Source organism: Talpa europaea, assembly GCF_964194135.1.
Source record: "Talpa europaea genome assembly, chromosome: 10".
NCBI classification, from domain to species: Eukaryota; Metazoa; Chordata; class Mammalia; order Eulipotyphla; family Talpidae; genus Talpa; species Talpa europaea.
The window spans coordinates 75,388,033-75,410,271 of NC_140077.1; the positions used below are offsets into that span (position 1 = coordinate 75,388,033).

General features: G+C 38.9%; 1 protein-coding gene across 6 annotated transcripts in view; it reads right to left on the reverse strand.

Moving 5' to 3' along the window:
• Positions 1–22,239, reverse strand: part of PPP1R12B (protein phosphatase 1 regulatory subunit 12B) — a gene marked incomplete at both ends in the record, with an annotated part of 173,196 nt that overhangs the window by 87,332 nt on the left and 63,625 nt on the right. For 4 of the 6 annotated variants that reach the window (XM_084246413.1, XM_084246412.1, XM_084246411.1 and 1 more), the window contains 5 exons: positions 9,588–9,770; positions 16,088–16,213; positions 17,579–17,661; positions 18,681–18,881; positions 19,043–19,155. In XM_084246413.1, the coding sequence (XP_084102539.1) occupies positions 9,588–9,770; positions 16,088–16,213; positions 17,579–17,661; positions 18,681–18,881; positions 19,043–19,155 (706 nt within the window). Of the gene's footprint in view, positions 1–9,587; positions 9,771–13,205; positions 13,389–16,087; positions 16,214–17,578; positions 17,662–18,680; positions 18,882–19,042; positions 19,156–22,239 lie in introns of all 6 variants that reach the window. The other 2 variants (XM_084246409.1, XM_084246408.1) reach the window with 1 other exon arrangement.

The window sequence follows — 22,239 nt, forward strand, 5'->3', positions numbered from 1 at the left end:
ATTGTCACCTCCCCACGGGTTTCACCCACATCTGTGTCACCAAAAGACAAGCGCAGTTTCTTCACGTGTCTCTAGGCTCCATGCGCCTCCTCCAGGTCTCCTGGCTCCATCCTGCTTCCTTCCTCAGTCTCTTCTGCAGCTTCTCCTCTTTCTGCTCAGCTCCACCCTCCCTTGGGTGGGGCAGGGAACCTGGAACCTCCTCCTTTCCTGGGGACCACCCTGTTACAGTTCCAGTGAGTAAACAGCTTTACCCAGACTTCAATGAACTGCTCTCTTCATTTTATAATTTCCCATGCAAAGGTCAACTCAAGAAGCAAAAGCTACGCCCTTCATCTACCTAAAACCCTAAACCAGTATCTCTCTGTAATTACCCTGAACAGTCAATAATTTTTCTGTTTTATTTACTGAATATGTATCCTAGGTAATATCAATATAAAAATAAAAGAGAAAATACAATCACTGTCTGCATATCACCATCCAACTTAAGAATAACATTACAAGATACCAATTTCTTCTTCTAAAGAGAAGGCGTATGTTGACTTCAATTGTCCTCTGCTACCTTGACCTCTTGGGTCAGATTATTCAGTCAGTGAACATGTTTAAAATTCATAAGGAATATGAAGAGAACTTCCAAACTGGTTATTCTGAACATCAGATCTCATATTCTTACCAGCCACTTTCTCTCCCTCCCCCAACCACAAGAGCACTGAAACAATGTATGCAAGCAAGCCAGTTTCTAAAAGAACCATTAGGAAAAAAAAAAAAAGGACTAAGAGTAGAAAAACTATCTAAGATAGCAAAGCTGTGGCAAAGAAGTTTTACCTGCTGCTTCTGCTATCGTAGGCCCAGTACATGCTGACTTTCGACCTGCACTCCACTCAGCCCCCAGACACACCGGCTCTAGTAAGCTATGGCAGAGGCTTGACTCACTTCCCCAGAACACAAAGCTCAACTTCCTGTGCCTCAGATTTCCATAAAAACCAGGAACGGCAAGGAACTCCACTGTAAGACCAAATCATTCCAGGTGAGAGCAGGTCAAACTATCTCAGGCACACCTTGTTACATACACGCAGCAGCTTTCCCAGAAGCCCAATTTTCAACAAACAGGTGGCCACTCCTTTGGTTGTTCTGCCTTAGTAAATACCAGAGCTCGTTTTATGAGACTGGTACAAGCAACCTTCTTTTTCTCACATGGGAAAATCAACTGGTAGAAAGGAGAGGGGGGTGAGGGCATAAAATCTTGGTCCCGCCCACATGTCACCAATACTCAGTTCTGAAAAAAGAACCACTTTATCAGAAGGAGATTAACTGTAAAAACATGGTTGATATGGGCCCTGAGTAGCAGGTGTGAGGTGATGATGGCTTGATTCTGAAGTGGTTGGGGAGTTAGTGCAGAACTACCAGAGGCCCTGCTGCATTGGGGAGTGGATTCCTGTTCTTTCTTTGGGCTGTATGTGTCCCAAAGAGAAGGAGGAAACTTTTAAGCTCTTATTCCTCAGCTGTTAAGTGGTAGGTTGAAGAATTGTGTGACAAATGCCCTTGTCGCTGAAAATGAAGTGGATTTGTGTCACAACAACCATGTTTAGCAATGGAAATATAGGAGAAAGGTAATAGACTTTTTAATTCAAGGCTCTTAAATCTTATTGTAGTAATTGAGCAGGCTTCACCCAGATCTTCCTTCCCAGAACTGTTTAGTGTTATTTTTAAACAGCTTTATTGAAATCTAATTCACATAGCCACTTAAGTATATCATTCAATGGTTTCTAGCACATTCACAGATTTACGCAGTCATCACCATAATCAATTTTAAAACATTTTCATCATCCCCAAAAGAAACCTCATATGCATTAGCTGTCGCTTTCCACTTCATGTTTTTAAATATACATCAACAACACTGCATCAAATCTAAAACACCATCAACTGCAAGATGCTGCCACTTCATTTACCACTAAGAAAGAAAAAGCTGTGTCATTCAGGCATGCCTATTTATCACCTTCTTATCACTTAAGTTATTGAAAGGGATCTTTTAGGCTTTTAAAGGTATATTTAGTACCAACAATGCACATAACTCAGTGGGAGTAACAACATGAACCCCTGTGACCAAATTCACACATGCATGGGAATGATAACTAGTCATGTAAGACACCCTGATGTCAGAGACACTATAATAAAATATGAACAGTGCTCACCTTGGAATCACAATGTTTGATGCCATAATGTCTGTAGTATGCTTGGTTACAAAACAAGAGAAACTGACCTCCTGACTTAGGCAGGAAAGGAATCATATAAACCTAAGCTATATGAGGTAGTAAGCTAATATAACTAATCATATATGCAACCCAGAGACTTCCAGAATGGCCATATAGTGGAGAAGATATCTACTGCTACATACATTGCTCAATAGTCATAGGAAGAGAAGGAACTATTCATATAACAGATAAAAGCCTTGTAAGTTTAGCATCGCTGCTGTCTTTTAGATAGGGAAAGAAAATTCTTGGTTATGAACAAAAATTAAGAGAGACTAAAGGAATTTGTGGAATTTCCTTCCTAGAGCACCTTTTTGGGTTGAGTTGCCTGTCCTTAGCTTAGAGACCGAGATTAGTCAAATGAGCTTTAAAACCATGACTCAGAGTTTAATTACTAGGTTTAAATTTCTCACATTCCAAAGATGATGCTAATTAATTTGCTGACAACTTCAAATTAGCAAGAATAACTACTTAGTTTATACACCCCCAGGATTTAAGAAGGTTGGTATGTATGGTGTATATGACTCAGCCAGTTACTGGTTATATCCCGACCAACCAAAGCAAACTGCAGGCGGGTTATTTGGGAAAGACAATTTTAACTTACTGTGGAGAAAAAGCATTTTATGTTTCTATAAAGGAAAGGAAGGGCACCCATAAAAAATGTAAAATTCATTGGGGTTGGGGTTGGGGAGAGGGAAAAAGTGAGAGGAGAAACAGAGCAGGAGGATCAAAGGCAGACACTATCAGACTCTAATATTAGCCAAGGGAATTGTTTACATTTTGTTGCTAAGGAAAACTTGGAGCTTTGGAAAATGAACCCAACCACTACACCATTGTGACAGCTGCAGCTTGGCCCTGCAATCCCTGCAGAGCTGTCTGCCAACTGCCTGCCACTTGCCATTTCTATCCTGCTGTCTGCCAGTCAAATCAATCCCTCTACAATCAGATGGCCCTGCTGGTTTCTGTGGGCCTAGGGAGGGATGTGAAGGCTGGGTGGCAGTGATGAGAGTGGACACGGCTGCATTCTAGGCTGTAGATGAAGAGGGACTGGCCCCTGAATCAAAAATTTTCATCTTAAACCCGAAAGAAGAAATGGTTTGTGAATTCAATGAGAAGGAAAAAGAAGCTTGGGTGATGGTCCTCCACTCTGCCTCTGACTCAAGGTTTGATATTAAGCAACTGACTCCATGTTTGGGGGGCCTAAGCATTTCCATTTGTAAAAGAGGGGGCATAACTCCTATTCCTTCCCATCAAATAAGAGGACACTCAAGCACAACTGAGCTTTTCAGGAAAAAAAAAAAAAAGGAAGTTTGTAAATCCAAGATGATGCCCTTCTTTAAAGTACTAAGTTATTTCCAGTCTTGGCCAGACCATATGTAGCAAAACATTAATTACCAAGAATCCTGCAAACTTCAATCTGATTACTGTGCTCTTCAACTCTTCAATGATTATGAACACCTATCTTCACAGACTCATAAGACTGTTGTCCCTAGATATTTTTTCACTAAATTTCCCTGCTACCCCCTCACCAGCGAGTTATAATGATAATACTTTATTACAATCTAAATAGCATTTCATGTTTATTATTCGCTACTATAAGGTATCCTTTTGTATTTAGGGCTGTTCACTTAATGTATCTGTAGTTAACAAGCTAAGTGAAGAACTGGCTGGCCCCTTGGTATGTACCACTTATCCCCTCTTAGAACAGAACACCCACAGAGGCAGGGCCAGCTGTGCAGGCTCCACTCCCCCTGCTGCAAATGGAGTCTTTCTGAGAGGTGATCCTGGCCAGTTTTAAAGTCCCATTTATCCCAATGCTCACTAATTGTTCCAAATTGGACCTGTGAACAGGGGCTTCAAGCCTCCATCATGGTTTACCAGCAGGAGATAAAAAGCTTCCACAATGAGCTGATTACAGAGAAAGCTGCAGCTTCAAGAGAAGAATTAGCACCCAGCATTGATCTTTCAGAAGGAAAATTTAGCTGTTTTCAAAACATGTGATTTTTTTTTCTTACAGCTTATATTTGTCTAGCACGAGAAACTAAATGGCGTTAATTCTGTAAGGCTTAAATGATATGTTTTATTTGATCAAGTCATTCTCCAGCTGAAAATACTTCAGCAGTATTCCAGGGCTTTGAGAACAGAAGTTCAAATGTCTTAGCATAGCACAGACAAATATCTACATGATTTGGTTCCTGCCTACCTCTCTAGCTCCACAATTTCCAAAGTATACCCAGTGGAATACCAGTCTTGCGTTTCTGTGAAAAAAACAAAACAAAACAAAACAAAACTATTCGATGGACACAGAAATTTGGAAAATGCTGCAAATTCTGACCATCCTCAAGCCCCACTTTCCACCCTCTGGAGAGAAATGAACCAAAAAGGCTTTCGAGTAATCTGTTTAACCCTTTGTTTCACAAATTCATTTGATCACAGAAGGCTTATTTCCCTTCATTTAAATCTGTTGCATACAAGACCCTTTCAGAAATTGCTACACTGCCCTTATGTTCTCCCTGTTTCTTCAACTTTTGTGTTCCCACTAAAAATGCCATCCTTCTGTTTAGTAATACTTAGAGTTAACCTCTAGTTACCTTTCATAATTAAACTCCAGTCACCTCCTCCGGTCCACCTTCTCTGTCACCTTACTCAGCCTCATTTAAATGTACAGATTCCTCTCCTCTGTGCCCCCTAGTAAGGTATATGTATATTTATTATAGCAGTGCTGTAATATTTCATTTGCTGGTTTACCCTTCCACAATCGATAAATTTAAGCTCCTCAAGGGTGGGAAAGATGTTTTTCTTTGACCTTTATGCTTAATACCTTTGTGCTTGACACGTGGCTATCTCAATAAGTGATTACTCTATGTTCCCATTAGAGCAGAATCTTATAAAGATACAATACTATTCTTGCAAAATCTTACCTTTCAAGACCCACTCCTGATTCATTTACCTAACTGTTCCTAAACATGTGCCTATCTTCAGTACAGCTGATCTCTTCTGTCATTACCAACTAAATAATAGCTTGGGGTTTCCGTTCTGCATTTATAAATTCTATTACATGTTGGTCTGCATCTAGGAAGTATCTTAGAACCTACACCTGTTAACTCTTTTTTTTTTATAAGTTTTTTTTTTTTAAGGTTTGTTTATTTATTTATACAAGCACTGGGTACAGTCAGAAGAGCAGGAGGGTGAGAGAATTCACCAGAGCCAGGGCGGGGAGCAGAGCAGGCAGAAGGACTGAAGTACACTGCTGAGGGGAGCAGCGGGCGGCAGGAGAGGTCTGCGCGCCATGTGGGACCTTCCTCGGTGGCCGGGGAGCAGCCGGGGATTGAACCGGCGCTGTAGATGCTGCGGGCAGCTTCGCAACCCAGCGCTCAACCGCTGCGCCACTGGGGAGGCCCTACACCTGTTAACTCTTTCTCATTTGATTCATTTCCTTTATTGCTTCTGTTTCTATGTGAGTCATCATCACTTGACACTTTTTCTGGCCATGGGCAAAGTACCCTTTTCATGAACTGGGCAGCCCTTTAAGAATTCGGGTTCCCACGTGGTGCGCAGACCTCTCCTGCAGCGCCCGCTGCTCCCCTCAGCAGCGTGTTTCGTCGGTCTGTCTGTTCTGTTCCCTGCTCTGGCTCTGGTGAATTCTCTCACCCTCCCGCGCTTCTGACTATACCCAGTGCTTGTATAAACGAATAAATAAATCTTTAAAAAAAAAAAAAAAAAAGAAAGAGGGCCTCCCCGGTGGCGCAGCTGTTGAGCGCTGGGTTGCGAAGCTGCCCGCAGCCTCTGCGGTGCCGGTTCGATCCCCGGCTGCTCCCCGGCCACTGGAGGAGGGTCCCACATGGCGCGCAGACCTCTCCTGCCGCCCGCTGCTCCCCTCAGCAGTGTACTTCGGTCCTTCTGCCTGCTCTGCTCCCTGCTCTGGCTCTGGTGAATTCTCTCACCCTCCCGCTCTTCTGACTGTACCCAGTGCATGTATAAACAAAAAAATGAACAAAACAAATGCTCTATATAATTCTTGATTACAGCTCCCAGCCTGCTCAGGTTGACAACCATGCTTTCTAGAACCACACATGGCACTAAAATCTGAGCCTCCAGCCTAACTGGTCTTATGTTAATCCTGGGCCACTCAAAACACTTTGGCTTTTGGGGTCTCTTCATTTTTGTCACCTGGAAATTCCCTTTCATTGTTGTGAACTCAATTATATTTTTCTATGTTTATAATGAGAAAGAGATCTTTGTAATGCCACCTACCACACTTCTGGAGTCATTCTAAACAGATTTTGAGCCCCATTCACTTTTCTCTATCTCCTCTACCACTACCTCAGTGCAAGCCTCTGCTCTCTCTCATGCAGTTTTCTTTTACAATGGCCTCCTCACTGGTCATCTCACATCCATTCTTGTCCATTCTGCCCTTGTTCAAGTCACATGCAATACTGCAATCAAAGCTTAAAAGCCAGAATTATAAAAAATGTAAATCAGATCATAAAACTTTGTGCTTATAATCTTCTAGTGGCATTCGACCTACCTCTAAGTATATACCTAAGAGAAGAAAAACATTTGTCTACACAAAACTTACACATGAATGTTTATAGTAACATTATAAATAATAGCTAAAAGATGGAAATAACTAAAATATCTACCAATTTAAGAATGACAAACAAAATGAAATATATTCACACAATCTAAAAGCATCTGGCTATAAAAAGAATAAAGTACTAATATATGCTACAGTGTGATGAACATTTGAAACCTTGAAAACATTATGCTAAGTGAAAGAAACCAGTTACAACAGACCACATATTGATTCCACTTACATGAAATGTCCAGAATAGGTAACTCTTTTGAGAGAGAAAGTAGATCAGTGGTTACTTAGGCCTAGTGGTAATGGGGAGACAACAGCTAAAGGGAACAGAATTTCTTTTTAAGGTGATGAAATTATCTAAAAGTGATAGTCACACTTATCTGTGAATATACTAAAAACTACTTAAATGGATAAATTATATGGCATATGAATGCTGTTTCTCTAAAACTATTGGGTTGTTGGAAAAATCATGACACATTTTTTGCTTGAAAAACACAGAAAAAATAACAGCATGACTTTTCCGACAACCAAATATTATAAAAAAAAATCTTCCAGTGACTCATTATGGTTCTTAGCAAATATATCAAAAATCTTTATCATTGGTTGAAAGGCCCTGCATTGGAGAGCCCCACTTGTTCCTCAAGTCTCCTCTTAGTGCACCTAACTCTCTCCATGTCAGTCACAATGCTGTCTTTCTGTTTCTCCAAATGATTGTACATTGCCCCACTTTAATCTTTTCAAGTGAATTATTTTCTGCCTGCAACACTCATCCCCTTATCTTCACGTTGCTATTATTTCTCCTAGAGATATCAATTTGGCTATCAAACTCTTAGGATAACCTTCTGTGAGTCCCAGGAGAAGGGGAGTCTTCTGTAAAGCATTGTCATAATTCACAATACATTTTCATAGTATATATATCACAAGTATAAGTACTTATTTAATGTTTGTCTTTCTTCTTAGCATATGTTTCCCAAGTTCTAGTTCACTGCTGTATCATCTGGGCTGATCACAGTATTTGGAAACAGCTGGTACTCAATAAACATTTTGAAAAGAATGAATGTTAACACATATCATTTGATTGAGCCAACAGCTCTTGATCTAATATGTCCCTATTTATCTGAGCCATCTCCCTGTTTATTTTATTATTTAATAAATCCTTTGTTCTAATGTTTAGCATCTCTGTAATGCGCTATCTCATGCATCCCTAAAATGCACTTTTTCTGATATTTACACACTCACAATTCATTACGATATTTACTTAATTCTTTTATTCTTATATTTGTTGTTTATGGAGAAAATCTCCTAGTTATAATATGTGGCATATAGCAGTTACTCAAAAAATATTTGTGGATTAAATAAAACTTCTAAAACAAATGAAAGTCTGTAGCAGGTGTCATCTTATTGATTGTAGGATAAAATTCCCAGAAGACAGTAACTATCTTTCTAGATTTCTTTAAATAATGATTCAAGTAACTAAGTATGTAATAACACAGTTTGGAAAAGAGTCTGAGTTATCCATCCTTTCAGAGATCATGATTTTAATGACAAGTTTAGAGGATTTTCTTAAAGTGGGCCTTTTTCAACTAATGAAAAGATTACTTTTGCATTTACTTTCTAGATAAAACCATTCTTATGTAAAGTATGTAAGCTTTAAATATTTAACATTGATTTATTAAAATTTTTTGGTTAAAAGCTAATTAAAAGATGACAACTGTTGGTTCTACAACCTCTTAGCTCCCAGAATTGGTTTTCTTCAATTATTTATGTAAAGAAATTATAAAAAGAAGGGAGGGAGGAAAGGAAGAAAAAGGAAAAAGAAAAATGCTATTTTTTAACTCAACATTTCCTTCCCATTTCTTCACAAAATGTATTTTTGGAGCAGTCTTCAAATAATAAGCAAATAAAATGTTTAACTTACTGTGTTTTATACAATTTCTTGCCTTATTACACAGCTATACACACAAACACAAAAACTTCTTCTTTTGAATATTCAAAATAAAATGAAATAAATAAATACAATTTGATAAGATTTCTTTTCTTTTTCAGTCTTAAAAGAAAGGATAATTATGGCCTCAGTCTTTAAGAAGATCTGAAACTCCCAAATGGAGTGTATTCTATTTTTTACACTTCAAGGGAGAGAAAACGGTCCATTCTCCTTGGTCACATCTTCCAAGTTCTCTTAATTATGACAAACAAAAAGTCCTTAGAGTCAACCTTACATGAAATCTTGTTTATATCGATTCATGATTGCTCTCTCATAATTTCTCTCTAAAGAAACTGCAGAATAGCCAGTCACTTTCTTCTACCATTTCATCATATACTATTAATTTCCTTTTCTGGTATTTTCAAATTAATTAAAACTTTAAATTTAGCTCTATTTCTCCAAGTCTTTTATCAAATTATTGCTTTTCTTCACTGCCAGCTAAGCAGTCAGACTACCCAGAACAAGACAAAAGGGTCTTTTCTGCACTTCAGGTTCCCCACCACAACATGAGAAATATACCTCAGACTGGTCTCTAAGACAAACAGAAGAAAGATATGCCTCTATCCATAAAAGAAAAAGGATCTCTGTTAAATAATCACAAATAACTGAGATCTCCACCAAAAAATCTCTCAGAGGCAAAATATAAAACCCTATCTGTAACATAAAGATTATTTTCTTCAGTTCATCTGAAATTGGGGGGAGACTTCAGACCCACTCCTTTATTTCCTACCTCAGAGCAAAATACGACGAATGAAATGAGCACATATCATACCTCCTCCTCTCCCTGGCTTCCACCGAGGAGTCTGTTCCAGGAGTGGAGAGCACAGTGGCAGATGTAACCCCATTGGCAGTGCTAGGTGGAGGGCGATTGGTGATCACACAGAGCGGGGTGCTAGAAGAGACATTGTCTCCTGTTTTATCTGCTGTTGAGTCAGCCTGGGATTTGTACGGAGTCCTGAAATCAAAAAAAGACACAAGCAGAAAGAGAATAATCAAACAAGCTACACAACAAAGCACTGGCACAGAGACAGATGGCTTGAGATAAGTTTAACTGGATAATTTTCTTCCTTAGAATTTGTTAGCTGGCTTGTGTTTTGAATTCTGAGCTCTTAAATCTTAGAACAGGATGATCACACATTCAGTCTGACATCCTCTGCCTGAGGAGTTATTATTATGAGTTTTTTTAAAAACCTGATAGTAAGCAAAAAACAAAACTAGCTGTGGCACAAGGCAAGATAGTGACATATGCAAGAGTTCTTTACGTGACTCCCAAGCACCACTCAGTCTCCACACATGCACACAGGGGCAGGCGCTCCACGCACGTGAAAAGGACACTACAGCCACTTACGATATTAGTCTCCACCTGCCCCTTAATTCTTGGCAATGAGAGTCTTTGTGGTCCTCAACCTAGACTGGATGACCATCTTCTTGGATTATCCAGGATTAATTGCTAAAAACTATACCACCTAGCTCAGCAACTGCTCTCTTTCCATTTAAACAAATGCTCCATTGTCTAGATTCATAATTGCATAAATAAGAAACAGAAGGAAAAACTAACAGAATTCTATATGTAACCTTAACTACAGACTTTTCAACAGCAAGCTGTATAATTAAATTCATTTACATGAAAACAAGATCTTTGTTTCTTAACAAAGAGTTGAGAGCAACCATTGGCTCTCCACCCAAAAAGCTATCATTTGTGATGTCACAGCTTGTTGCTGGGGTAACAGAGATCCAAAATTGACACAGAGATGGGAAAAGCAATGCAAGTAATGACAGCTAAAATTCTGTTGTTTTCACCTACTCCCAATCATTACCAGAAATGTTTACAAAGAGCTTGCTTTCAAATAATATTATTAGAATAAGCTTGAAAGAAATAATCAGGTCATAAACATCTAAATATGGTACCTAGATGCAATTAAAAAAAAAAAAAGAACAGCTTGAAGTTGTATCTAAAAAATTCAAACCACTTCTCCAGAAACAGTTTACTCTGAAAAAAAGGTGAAATTTTATATTTACTTTTTATTTTTAAAAATGAAGACAAATCATTCCTCAGACTTACAAAATATATGACAATAGGAAGTACTAATAAAATTAGCCAGACACTAAGCTATAAAAATTATATCTATCAATAATTTACCTAAAATTCTGTTCAGGTTAATAACATATTCTGGTCTCTCTGCAATTTCTTATGCTGTAGAAATGCCAAGGATTTTATTAAATTACTATTGTGCTTTTTACTATCATTTTGAAATGTGGTATGATTTTATAAGTAGATTGTTAGTAGTGGAAGAGAAAGGGCTTCAAATCAGGGATCAGAAGCTTTGGGTCATTTATAGTTCAGTCAACTTAACCTCTATGATTTCTTCATTTGTAAAATGAGGATAATGTTATCTTAAAAAGCAGGGATATTGTGATGATTAAATAAAATAATATATGTAGAACACTAAGTACAGTGCCCAGAATAAAATATAAATGCAGTGGAAACAAAATAATGAAATAAGCAAGAGCTTTGAAATGGACAAAACTAGATTCCAATTCTACCTTAGTTCCTTATGAGTTGGGTGACCTTGGCATATGATTAAATTTGGGGCCTGGCTCTTCATCTATAAATGGGAACAATTATTTCATACAATGAGGCTCTCTATGAGACTATAAATAATAAATGTATGCCTGGGATAGCTAGTTGCCTAAGTCATATTCATTTTACTTTTCTTCTTTAGCAACAGAACACAGGCATTATTGAGGGCAACAACATACCTAGTTAAATATCCAAAGTCTCCTGGCTACTAGAGGTAGCCAGTAAGATATAGGCAGAAGATTAGCACTTTTGAGAAAATTCTCAATGCAATGCAAATACAAGAATGAAATAATTAAATTTTTGTATACTCCTCCCTTTTCTCCTTCTTCCTTCCTGGAATACAGCCATAATGGCTAGTACTCTAGCAGTTATTTTGGATCTAAGGCCTCCCATGGAATGGAAGCCACACACAAGGATTATGAAGTAGAAAGATGGAGCCTGGATCCTTTAATGACTTTGGGAAGCTGTGTGCCATCTTCACTGCTTTCTGGTCTTTCTTAAGTGAAGAGAAAAAAGAAACCTTTATCATATTTAAGCCACTATTACTTAGACTTACTGTTACGTGTGAATAAACTAAATCCCAGTGTAATTTTTATACAGCACCTAACCCAATGTTTGGTGCATAATAGGGTTCAGCAAATAGTACCTGTTATTAGTTTCCCTCAGTTCCAGCTCTTAATAGTTAATCATGACCTCTTATAGTTTTTTCATCTATAATAATACTTGCTATGTCTATCAACTGGATTATTATGAGGACCTAATATATGTCTCCATGTAATCAATAATATACTGTATATACTGATACAATATATTATTAATAATCTACTATAAGCCTGTCTTTCCTCATAAGTAACTGAATTATTATGAGGATCTAATAAATTTCTACATAATTATACAGTATTATTATAAAGAATCCATCATAAGCCATCCCTCTTGGCCAAATAAATGATCATTTATTTTAGGTAAAGAAATCTAGTAAACCGACAAATATCAATCAAGCACTACTATCGCCGGTGTACTTGCAGCAACACTATTATCATTAACAATTTTCATTTTCTTTGGATCAGTTACAGAAATAAGATAAAAAAAGAAGTCCCTTTGTCCTACCCAAAAGCAAAAAGTTCTCTCGCCACACATGAAGGATTAAAAACCACAGTAACAACCACAGCTGCCATACCGCTGCACTTGCACTGGACACTCTGACCATGCTGCCCTTCAGTGGACTAGAAACCAGCAGGATACTGTCCCCAGGGACAAAGTTTACACATACATTAATTTCTTCCTCCCCACAGTGTTTCTCATTGTTGTGTTTTCTGAATGCTAGTGGGGTCTTTTGGAACAAGAGCTACCTGTCTTTCTGATTTGGGTTTATGTGCCACCTTCCAAAAGACTAATAGAAGAGATTTCTACAACTAGAAACTAGTTAACAGGATTTCTATAACTAGAAACTAGTTAACTAGAAAGTTAACATAAGTGAAAGATATATTTTAAATATGCAATTTATCATAACAGTATGGCCCTTAAACTGTAATCACAACTGGTAAGGTTTTTCAGAGATGAAAGCAGTCATATTAAGTTGATACTTTATCAATAGGTACAGAGGAATATACATCCAATGACTATTCAAGAAATAATTATGGACTAGCTAATACAAGTAAAAGCAAAAGCATTTTAATGAAATTAGATATTTTCACAGGAATTCAGACTTGCTTCTACAGTGACAAAGTCTCTTTGGTTCAAATCTTCTATGTGTATCCAGAGGCAATAATTTCGGTGACTGTAACTCAGAATGGCTCCAAGAAGCCTTACCTGCCACGGTGCACAGGTGCAGTAGGGTTTGCACTGATTGGTGCAGGACAAGAGGAGGCAGGTTGCCACGGGCTGCCCCGAGAGGTAGATGAACCAATGGTAATGGGTGAGGTAGCAGGAGATGAATTGCGATTGGCTGAAATGTAGGGACTTGTGGGGTCACTACTTCTACCAAATGAAGCACTGCAAAACAGTACATGGTCACTTTCTTCAGGACATGCTGCTCACCCACCATTTCCCAGCACCACCTTCCCATGAAGATTGTGCACTTAAAAGGTATGTAGGCCAAAGAGAGGGTATGACAACTGGGAAGTGGAGTGATCAGCTCTGGTTGGAGCTGGGTCACTGGCAGCAAGCAGCCATCTGTCAAACATCCAAAAGAGTGAAGGAATGTGAAAGAGGAGAGATAAAAATGCAACAAGAGAAAGTAGAAAGAAGAGTAGAATATATGGAGAGAGGCCAAGAAAATAATAGGACATAGAATAATTTTATCAGAAAAATCATTCCCAACAAACCCAGAGGCAAAAAAATCATGCAATCCCAAACATCTACCTGATACAGAAGTAGCACTACTAAAGTTAAAGTGAGACCAAGAATTTTGGAGAGGTTCTAGAGTAGAGATTTAAAGTTAAAGAGTAGAATGAGTAAGGAAGCTCTGTTAAAAAAGATACTTTGAGAACTGCAGTTATTTCGCCTAAAGCAAAAATGTCTTTTGGAGGACTTAAAGTTTTATGTCTAGAAAGTAATACTGATGAGCAATAGAAAACAATTTTGATTTAATTGAAAACAGGTAAAACCATGTCAATTGCAGGGAAAAAATGTGTTAAAGTAAAAAAAAAAAAAACAACAAAACCACAACTTCTTGATTATGATAGTAATGAGACATTTGAGTGGATGATCAATATAAGCTCTGACATCTTCATCGGAAAAGAGGCATTTTACTGGAGCATATGAAGGAATTTCTGCCTAAAAAAATGACAAGAGATGAGCTAGAATATATGCTTAGGTTGGCATAGCCAAGAATGATAAACATCTACTCACACTTTTCATTTCTAAATAGTGATGGCATATGACTCTTTCCTTCTGAAAAGATCATAAGATTTTGTGAAATCAAAAAATGCCTTAGGGTTCTAGAATAGCAGCTTTGGAAATCCAAAGCATGATGCAAGTTGTTGATCTTTTCTCAAAAAGTGTCCACATAATTATGCATGCTTTCCATCCTAATGAGAGGCAGGTCCTTTCTCCTCTATTCACTATAATTATGCCAAACTAGATCTATCAAACCAAATACTACTCACTCAGCCTATTTACTGATGATGTGGATCAGGAAAATGAACACCCCACCCCACTCCCTCCCTCCAAATAACAACATGCCTGAAAATTAAATGGCAGTTTTCTTTCTTTCCTAGACCTAGAACATTAACTTTAAAGAAAAGCTGTCCTGGTCTTGCATCCAATGATAAGGAATAATAATACACCTAATAGACTAAGGGTCTTAGCCTTGAAGACAAATAGATGAGAATCTCATTAAGCCAACATAAGCAAGTTTGTATAATAAAGCTTCAGTGGAATCACTGAATTATATAGTCTCAAAGGTGAGTCCTTTCGGGCCTCCCCTGGTGGCGTAGCATTTGAGAGCTGGGCTGCGAAGCTGCCCGCAGCCTCTGCAGTGCCGGTTCGATCCCCGTCTGCCAGCGAGGGTTCCACATGGTGTGCAGACCTCTCCTGCTGCCTGCTGCTCCCCTCAGCACTGTACCTTTGTCCTTCTGCCTGTTCTGTTCCCTGCTCTGGCTCTGGTGAATTCTCTCACCCTCCCGCGCTTCTGACTGTACCCAGTGCTTGTATAAATAAATAAATAAATCTTAAAAAAAAAAAAGGTGAGTCCTTTCTTACAGGATGTCTGCAGAACTGAAGGACACTGAAGGCAAAAGTAGCTATTTTATAAGTTACTCCTTCCCATGTTCTGACATTAACTAGTTGATAAGATTCTTCCTATCAAGTGGAAATAAGTTTTGATCCCAAACATATAGTCTATGGTCAAAGCCTATTTCTAGTGGAGTCATCAGTAATCTAAAAAACCTGATAAAAGCTATGAAATAAAAAGGCAGCTGGAGGGGTTAAGTAGAAGTGAAGAATTCAAAGTGAGCAATGAGAATCAATTCTTTCACATCAGCAGCAAAGAACAAATTAAAATACCAATTAAGTATATCTTGTATCTTAATGGCTCTGGCAAAGGTGCTTTGCTTGCTGGATGGTACATGGCAAAGAAAATAATTGCAGAAAACAAGATAAAGATGAGAAAAGGGAAAGAAAACCCATGTACCTTCTCTGCACCAAACTTGCGAGTTTCACATCTTGATGGATCTGAGGGCCATTAAAGTCATAAAAAAAAAAAACAACTCAAATCCCTAAATTAGCAGGCTTCAATATGAAACTTCTTTAATACAATATAAAACTGTCCCCATATACCACCCCCTTCACCACCCTATAGGGCTCCTCCTTTCCTCCCTCAACCCCCACAAAGTAATTTGAGATAAGTACACTAGTTTTAGGAAAAGGAGAGCTAGCTTGTCATGGGTGACACAAATTCAGTCCTACTCAGAGATTACTAGAAGTCACTTCTGGATGAAGATTTTAGTAGGACTGAGAGAACAGAGGACAAATTCAGATCTGTGGTGAGAATTTGGAATCAGCTTACTTTAATTTAGCTAAGAAAATACATTAATTTTCATTAGTCAAGATGTTAATCCCAAGAAATTGAAAATTCATTTTTGGATTCATTTCTGCAGTACTAATTGGATATAAAAAGGCATGCAGCTATTACCCATATGCCCATGGCCAGAGTAAAGGAAAATCATCTCCCATGCCTTTGACCCTGGTACCTTTTCAAGTAGGTTGAAACGTAAGTGGAAGGAGCAATTGTCTGTGGAGTTTCATTTCCCTTTGCTTCATCCCGCCACAGCTGCCTGTTGTAAGAGCCACTCCTCACCAGATGAACAGCTGATTCTCTGTACAGGCATGAAAGAAAACCAAAACAAAACACTGATTCTTATCACCAGTGTTTGTCCACACTCCAAAGCAAACAGAGAGAAGAGCCAAATAGGCAAACTGTAATATGGCTAATGAAACAGATTGATTTCAATTGATTCAATTCAATTGATTCTCTGTTTATTATACCTATTTTCTGTATAGAAGGAGGAAAAGTATTACTGTTGCTTTCTTTTATTAACTTCGAAGACAACTACCTTCAACATAAATTCCAAATCTTGTCTCTAACCCTTTTGTAATGAAAAGTCACTATTGTCCTTCTTCAAAATGTTTTGCAGATCAGTCCCAGAAGTAGATTGCTCATAAATAAGCAGAGATGGGGGTTTCTGGAAGCCTCTTTAGCATTATAAGTGAAAAAGGCACCCAGGAAAGGATTGCAGTAGGATTTCTGATCCACAACTGTGAACTCAGGGTCTTTGTTACAAAAGCCATGGGTCTCCATGTTTCACAAAGTTCTCTAAGCAGTCTTTTTTTAAAAACAAACAAAAAAAAGATTTATTTATTTATGCATACAAGAGCTGGGGTACAGGCCAAAGGTTCAAGGGGTGAGAGGATTCACCAGAGACAGAGAGGGGAACAGAGCAGGCAGACTGACTGAAATACACTGCTGAGGGGAGCAGCAGGCGAGCCAGGAGAGGTCTGCTGTGCCATGTGGGTACTCCCTGGCCGGGGATCGAACTCATGTTGCAGTGGCTGCAGATTGCTTCATAGGTTGCATCTTAACCCCCTGTGCCACCAGGGAGGCCCCATCTAGGCAGTCTTTCCTGAACTTTATTGTGCATGTGAATCTAAGATTCTAATTAAGCAAGTTGGGGGTGGTGCTTAAGGGTCTGTTTTTCTAACTTGCTTCCAGAAGCAAGGTTCTAGGTCATGTACTGCTTTGAGATGCAATACTTCATTTTAACTGATGAGGAATTCTTGAAATTTTATCTGCTGACAAATTAGAACTTGATTAATTCAATCAAACAACAACACTTTCAGTGTTTACCATGGGCTAGGCATTGTGCTGAATACTAGGGGTTCTTGACAAACCAGACAGACACAGACCCTACTATACAGAGCCTGCTGGTGGACTAAAACAAATCCACTCTTGAAGGGTCAGAGAAGACTTCCTAAAGACAGCACTATCTAAGCTGGAGTTAGAACCCAAAGGGCAAAGAGTGGCAAGGCAAGGGAGAAATGGCAGGGAGGAGTCCTAAGAACACAAGGAATAAACAACATAATGTACTAAGTACACCTGAAGAAAGACAGCAGAGAAATCTCTAGGAGATCACTACAACCAGCACAGTTAGAGAGGACCATCAACTGGCCAGTGTTAGGATTACCTGTTCTCCTTTTCTTCAATATCACTTGTGTTGTTGAGCCTCCGGGATGCTAGTGAACTAAAATAGCTTTTGTTTTCTCTCTCCTGTAAAATCAAAACAAGTAAAACACAGGGAAGGTACAATAATGACACAGTGTAAAACATTTTGGGCTGAAAAAAGCATAACTTAGTAGATGCAGATACTCTTATTTCTAAATCCAATACCCATTCCAGCTTAAGTGGCATTACAAAAAGTTAGTTTTCAAAGGCTTATTCCTAACGTTCCTTCATTAAAGACCAATGTGTAGGGAAATAATTCTCAAGAGAAAAAGTCAGGATGATCAAATAAGGGAAAAAACAGCACTACACAAAGCAGCAGCTCTGCCTAGAAAGGAGGCGGCGTTGAAAAGCTACCAACACAAACTCCACCCTAAGCGTTTGATGAAATAAGCCTATTTCTTCCACAGCCCACTTTTCCTTTGAAATGAGTCTCAAGAGCACAATAGCAAATGCTGCAGAGGTAATCCAGGCGGCATGCCTCCTCTTCTTGAGCGGTCACCAGAAATGCAGGATAGAGCAAGGGGACTGTAAAAACCAGGAAGACCTGACCCCAGAGATGGGCACCAAGGAGCCCGATAAAATTTGGAAGCAAAAGTAAAGAAATAAAAATATCCTCATCTTGGATGACTACAGAGATGAGCTGTTTGTGAAGTGAGCCTGGTCATACATCTAATGAAAAATTGAGACAGCTAAAGAATTTTTTTTCTAAGTGCTAATTTGCCTGAGCTTCTATAAGGAGTCAAAGTCCAGCTAATAAACTTAACTTTTAAACATCAAAAGAAAAAATTATTGGTATTGTTTGCAGAGGGATCTTTCAGGCCATAGCCAAATTTTCATGTTTCTGGCTCACTTTTATGCCCTAGGTAAGGAGAGTCAGGAAGAATGAACGTAAGGTGTGCCAAAAGGGAAGGCCTTTACTCTTTTTTTAGCCAAGAACTACTTGACGAAACCATCAAGTGCCTGGCCCCTTTAAGGACCAGAATCAAATCAAGGACTAGAAAATACTTTCTTTTGTTCCTGAGAAATGTGCCTTGGGACTCTCTTCTCCCCTATCCAAACTGCACCTTATCTTTATTGTCCAGAGCAGAAATCCGGGGGCTTGATGAAGAGCGGTAGATGGAGGAGCCTCGGTCTCTTAGGGTGTCCCTGGAATTGGCCACTTCACTCAGCATGTTGTGGCTGCCAGTTTTCCTGAGTCCCAGTCTCCAGGAGGAGGGAGATTCATCCTTAGGCTCGTCTGGCTTGTTAAAAAGACTGGAGGAAAACTATGAGGGAAGTAAAGAAAAGAAAAAAAAAAGGTCCTGATGATTCTTTTCTGCCTATTTGTCTTTTTCACCTCAACTAAGTAACCTCTTGTGGCTCCCAGGTGTGTTACTGACTGCACTATGGGGAAATAGAATATCCAAATTAATTTCACAGTACTCACTCTCCTAGCAGAAGAGGCAGAGAAGGTATTTTGCGCTGGTGTTGGTGTCTGCTCTGTGGCACTACTTTTGCTTTCAGAGTTGGAGTAGTTGACAATGGCCTCTGGCTTTTTATCTGTTATTTGAGACAAAAGAAGCAACAGGTACAAGTAGGGAAAGTTTGTATCTGTGTGTTTATATACTTTTCTACTAATAAAAAACCTTTACCCATTATCAAAACAGATTATTGGGACCATGGGATGCTTGGACTCAAACTATGATGAAATCTCTAGCAAACACTGCCATAAGAAAATAAAATCCATGGTATTCCTATCATAGCACCCTCTAACTCCAGTTCCTAGACACAAAACTGAAAACTATCTTCACATTACATATCACATGTAAAGTGCAGCAGTAACTGCATATTAACAATCTATTCTGTTTTGAGGGATTGGGCAGGCAAAATTAGAAAAAGTGTAAGATACGCCCTGACTTTCCAGGTTAATTACAACTAAGAAAAGCGCCTACCCAAGCTCATATGTAATGAGGTTGCTAAATTGGCTCATTCAGAGCAAGTGCTTTAGGAGTTCAGAGAAGAGGCAAATCCTCTGAGAAGGGAATGATAAGGAAAGATGCCATAGAGGAAGTTGGAAGACAAATGCCAGTTGGCAGGAGGAAGAAAGGATATGAGTAATGGCTCAGAGACCAAAATACAGACATTTACTGCTCAGTGCAGAGGCAAACCTAACTTAAATGATGGGTATTCTGGGGATCACAATAAGAAATAGGGGTGGAAAGGATTACAGAGGATATTGCAAGTTAAGCTATAGCATTTTAGTACTTGAACCCTCACAACATAAATAGAAGTGGTCCATCTTATGGGGCCACCAAGCAGAAACCCTGTCTGCTCATTCACTGTGTATATCAGATAACTAGCAGAGAATGAGACAGACACCAGTGGGTGCAGAGGGCATCTGGTCTACATACTTCGGGCACAGAGCCCCAGAGTAACCCATCCATGAGTTATGTGCCAATTTTAAGCTACATCCTAGCTGTATGACCCTGGCAAGTTACTTAATATATTTGAACTTCTATTTTCTCATTGACTAGTCAGGGATTTTAATTCTTGCCTTATGAGTTACTATAAATATCAGAGGTAATATTTTTAAACTGTGTCACTATTTTTAATTATAGTTCACTGGCCACAGTAAGTCTCTAGTAAGTGTTTTATTATTATTCATATTCTTATTTTGTGGTTATTGGGAATATTCAAGACATTCTTAAACACTATCTGAATCTTTCTATCCCCAAGAAATCTACCTCACTATCCAAATGTGGTGAAATGTGATAGCAGTAACTCCCAAGGAATCCATATCCTGTGTAGCACCCTCTCCTATTGGCTCTGGACTTGGCAATGTGACTTTTATGGCCACTGGGACATCAGCAAAAGTGACATAAGAAGAGGCAAGGAAAGTACTTGTGCATTGAGCTTTACTTTTGTAATCTAGTTGCCATGTGACGGTAAAAGACACATAGCACTTGACCCAAACATCCTGGTCGAGCAGCAGAAGGGTGAGTAAGGCCCCCAGGAACAGTCATTTCCCAGCTGACTTACTAACAGATCACAAATACATGAGTGTTACCATACGCACATTACAGTACGAGTAAAAGAAATATCTTCTAGGTTGAGCTCTTCCCAAGATTGCCAATCTATACAATTGGGTGCATATAAATAGCTGTTTTGGGAGACTTGTATGCAGCAATATATAACTAATACACCAAATGTTTAAGTCAAATAAATAAAAGGGAAAAAACAGAACTCAAAATCAAAATGATAACATTCACCTTCAAATATAATTGGTATGCTTTACCACAACATATTATATGTAAGATACATGATAGCTTCCATTTTATAAGGTTATATCTATGGATCTTTAAAAACAGGATAAATGCATTTAACAGTACATATGTGTATGTCAGGCATCACTGCAAAAGTTTAGACATAATCCATTTCCCCACATACTACCAATATATATGTACTGAGCACCGGCATGTAGCAGGCCATGTGCTAGACAGTGTGGAAGGCAGAGAGAAACATGACATGTAATACAGTAAAAGTGCCTTGAAAACATATGGGTGGGGGAAGAGGAGAGGAGATGTGAGGGAAAAAAAGGAAAAAAATGTTAATACTAAGCAGGTTAGATACTATAAAAGAGGTTCAAACAAATAAAAGGGAAGCAAAACTTTTATCTCTGATGATAAGCTTTCATAAAGGAAGTTGATTGGAACTGGGCTTTGGGACATGAATAAAATTTCAACTGGCAGGGAACCATCTGGCTTCTGCCTGCATCAGGACACCGGAACTGCTCTCTGACATTACCAGTGGTTGCCTAATTCACACACCCTCTATAATCTCTCCCTTCTCACTCCTGCACTGGCGTCTCTGATGCCAAAACACATGTCCTGATTTTCCTCAACCCTTCTGACCATACCTTCTTTGCCTCCTCCACCGATTCCACTTAACTTCCTAAACACAGCTGCCACAACCTGCTTTTCTCATACCTCTTTTCTCTATAATCTCTCCCTCAGGAAATGCTATTCTAACCCACAGCTTTTACTTCAGAGGCAGGCAATTTTCACATTTTGCTCTTCCCTTGCTACTTTGAGGAGCCCCAGATCAAAGTCAGGATCTCAGACACGCCACTTGCCAATAATATGAAACCTAATTTGCCTAACTTCCCACTGTGCCAATTTCTTGTTTGAAAAAGTGGTGGTAATAATATATACCTTAGAATGCAGTTATAGGGATTTAATTACAATGTTTAAGTGTGTAGCAAAGAAAAAAGCACTAAGTAATTGGAAAGTGCAATTATAATCCCCAAACTTTCTTCCTAGAGGAAGATTGCATTTATAGCTTATGTAACGTGTGTTTTATTAGTGGATTATCTAGTCCCCTGTGTTCCCTACATGCATTCATCAAAAACATGTACTGAACGTGTACACCTGCAGGTGCTGAGCGCTGTGCTGAGACCTGGGTGCATAATGATAAACCTAGAGTGCCCCACAAAATGATGAGTGCTAAAACAGAGGCAACTGTGCAGTACCAGAGAGATACAAATAGGGGAAGAACTATCATGAGATGGAAAACAGTGAAGTGGTCCACTACTTTTTAGCCTCTTGTATAGGAAAACTTAAGGAAAGACTTCTTCAGTCTGGTAGA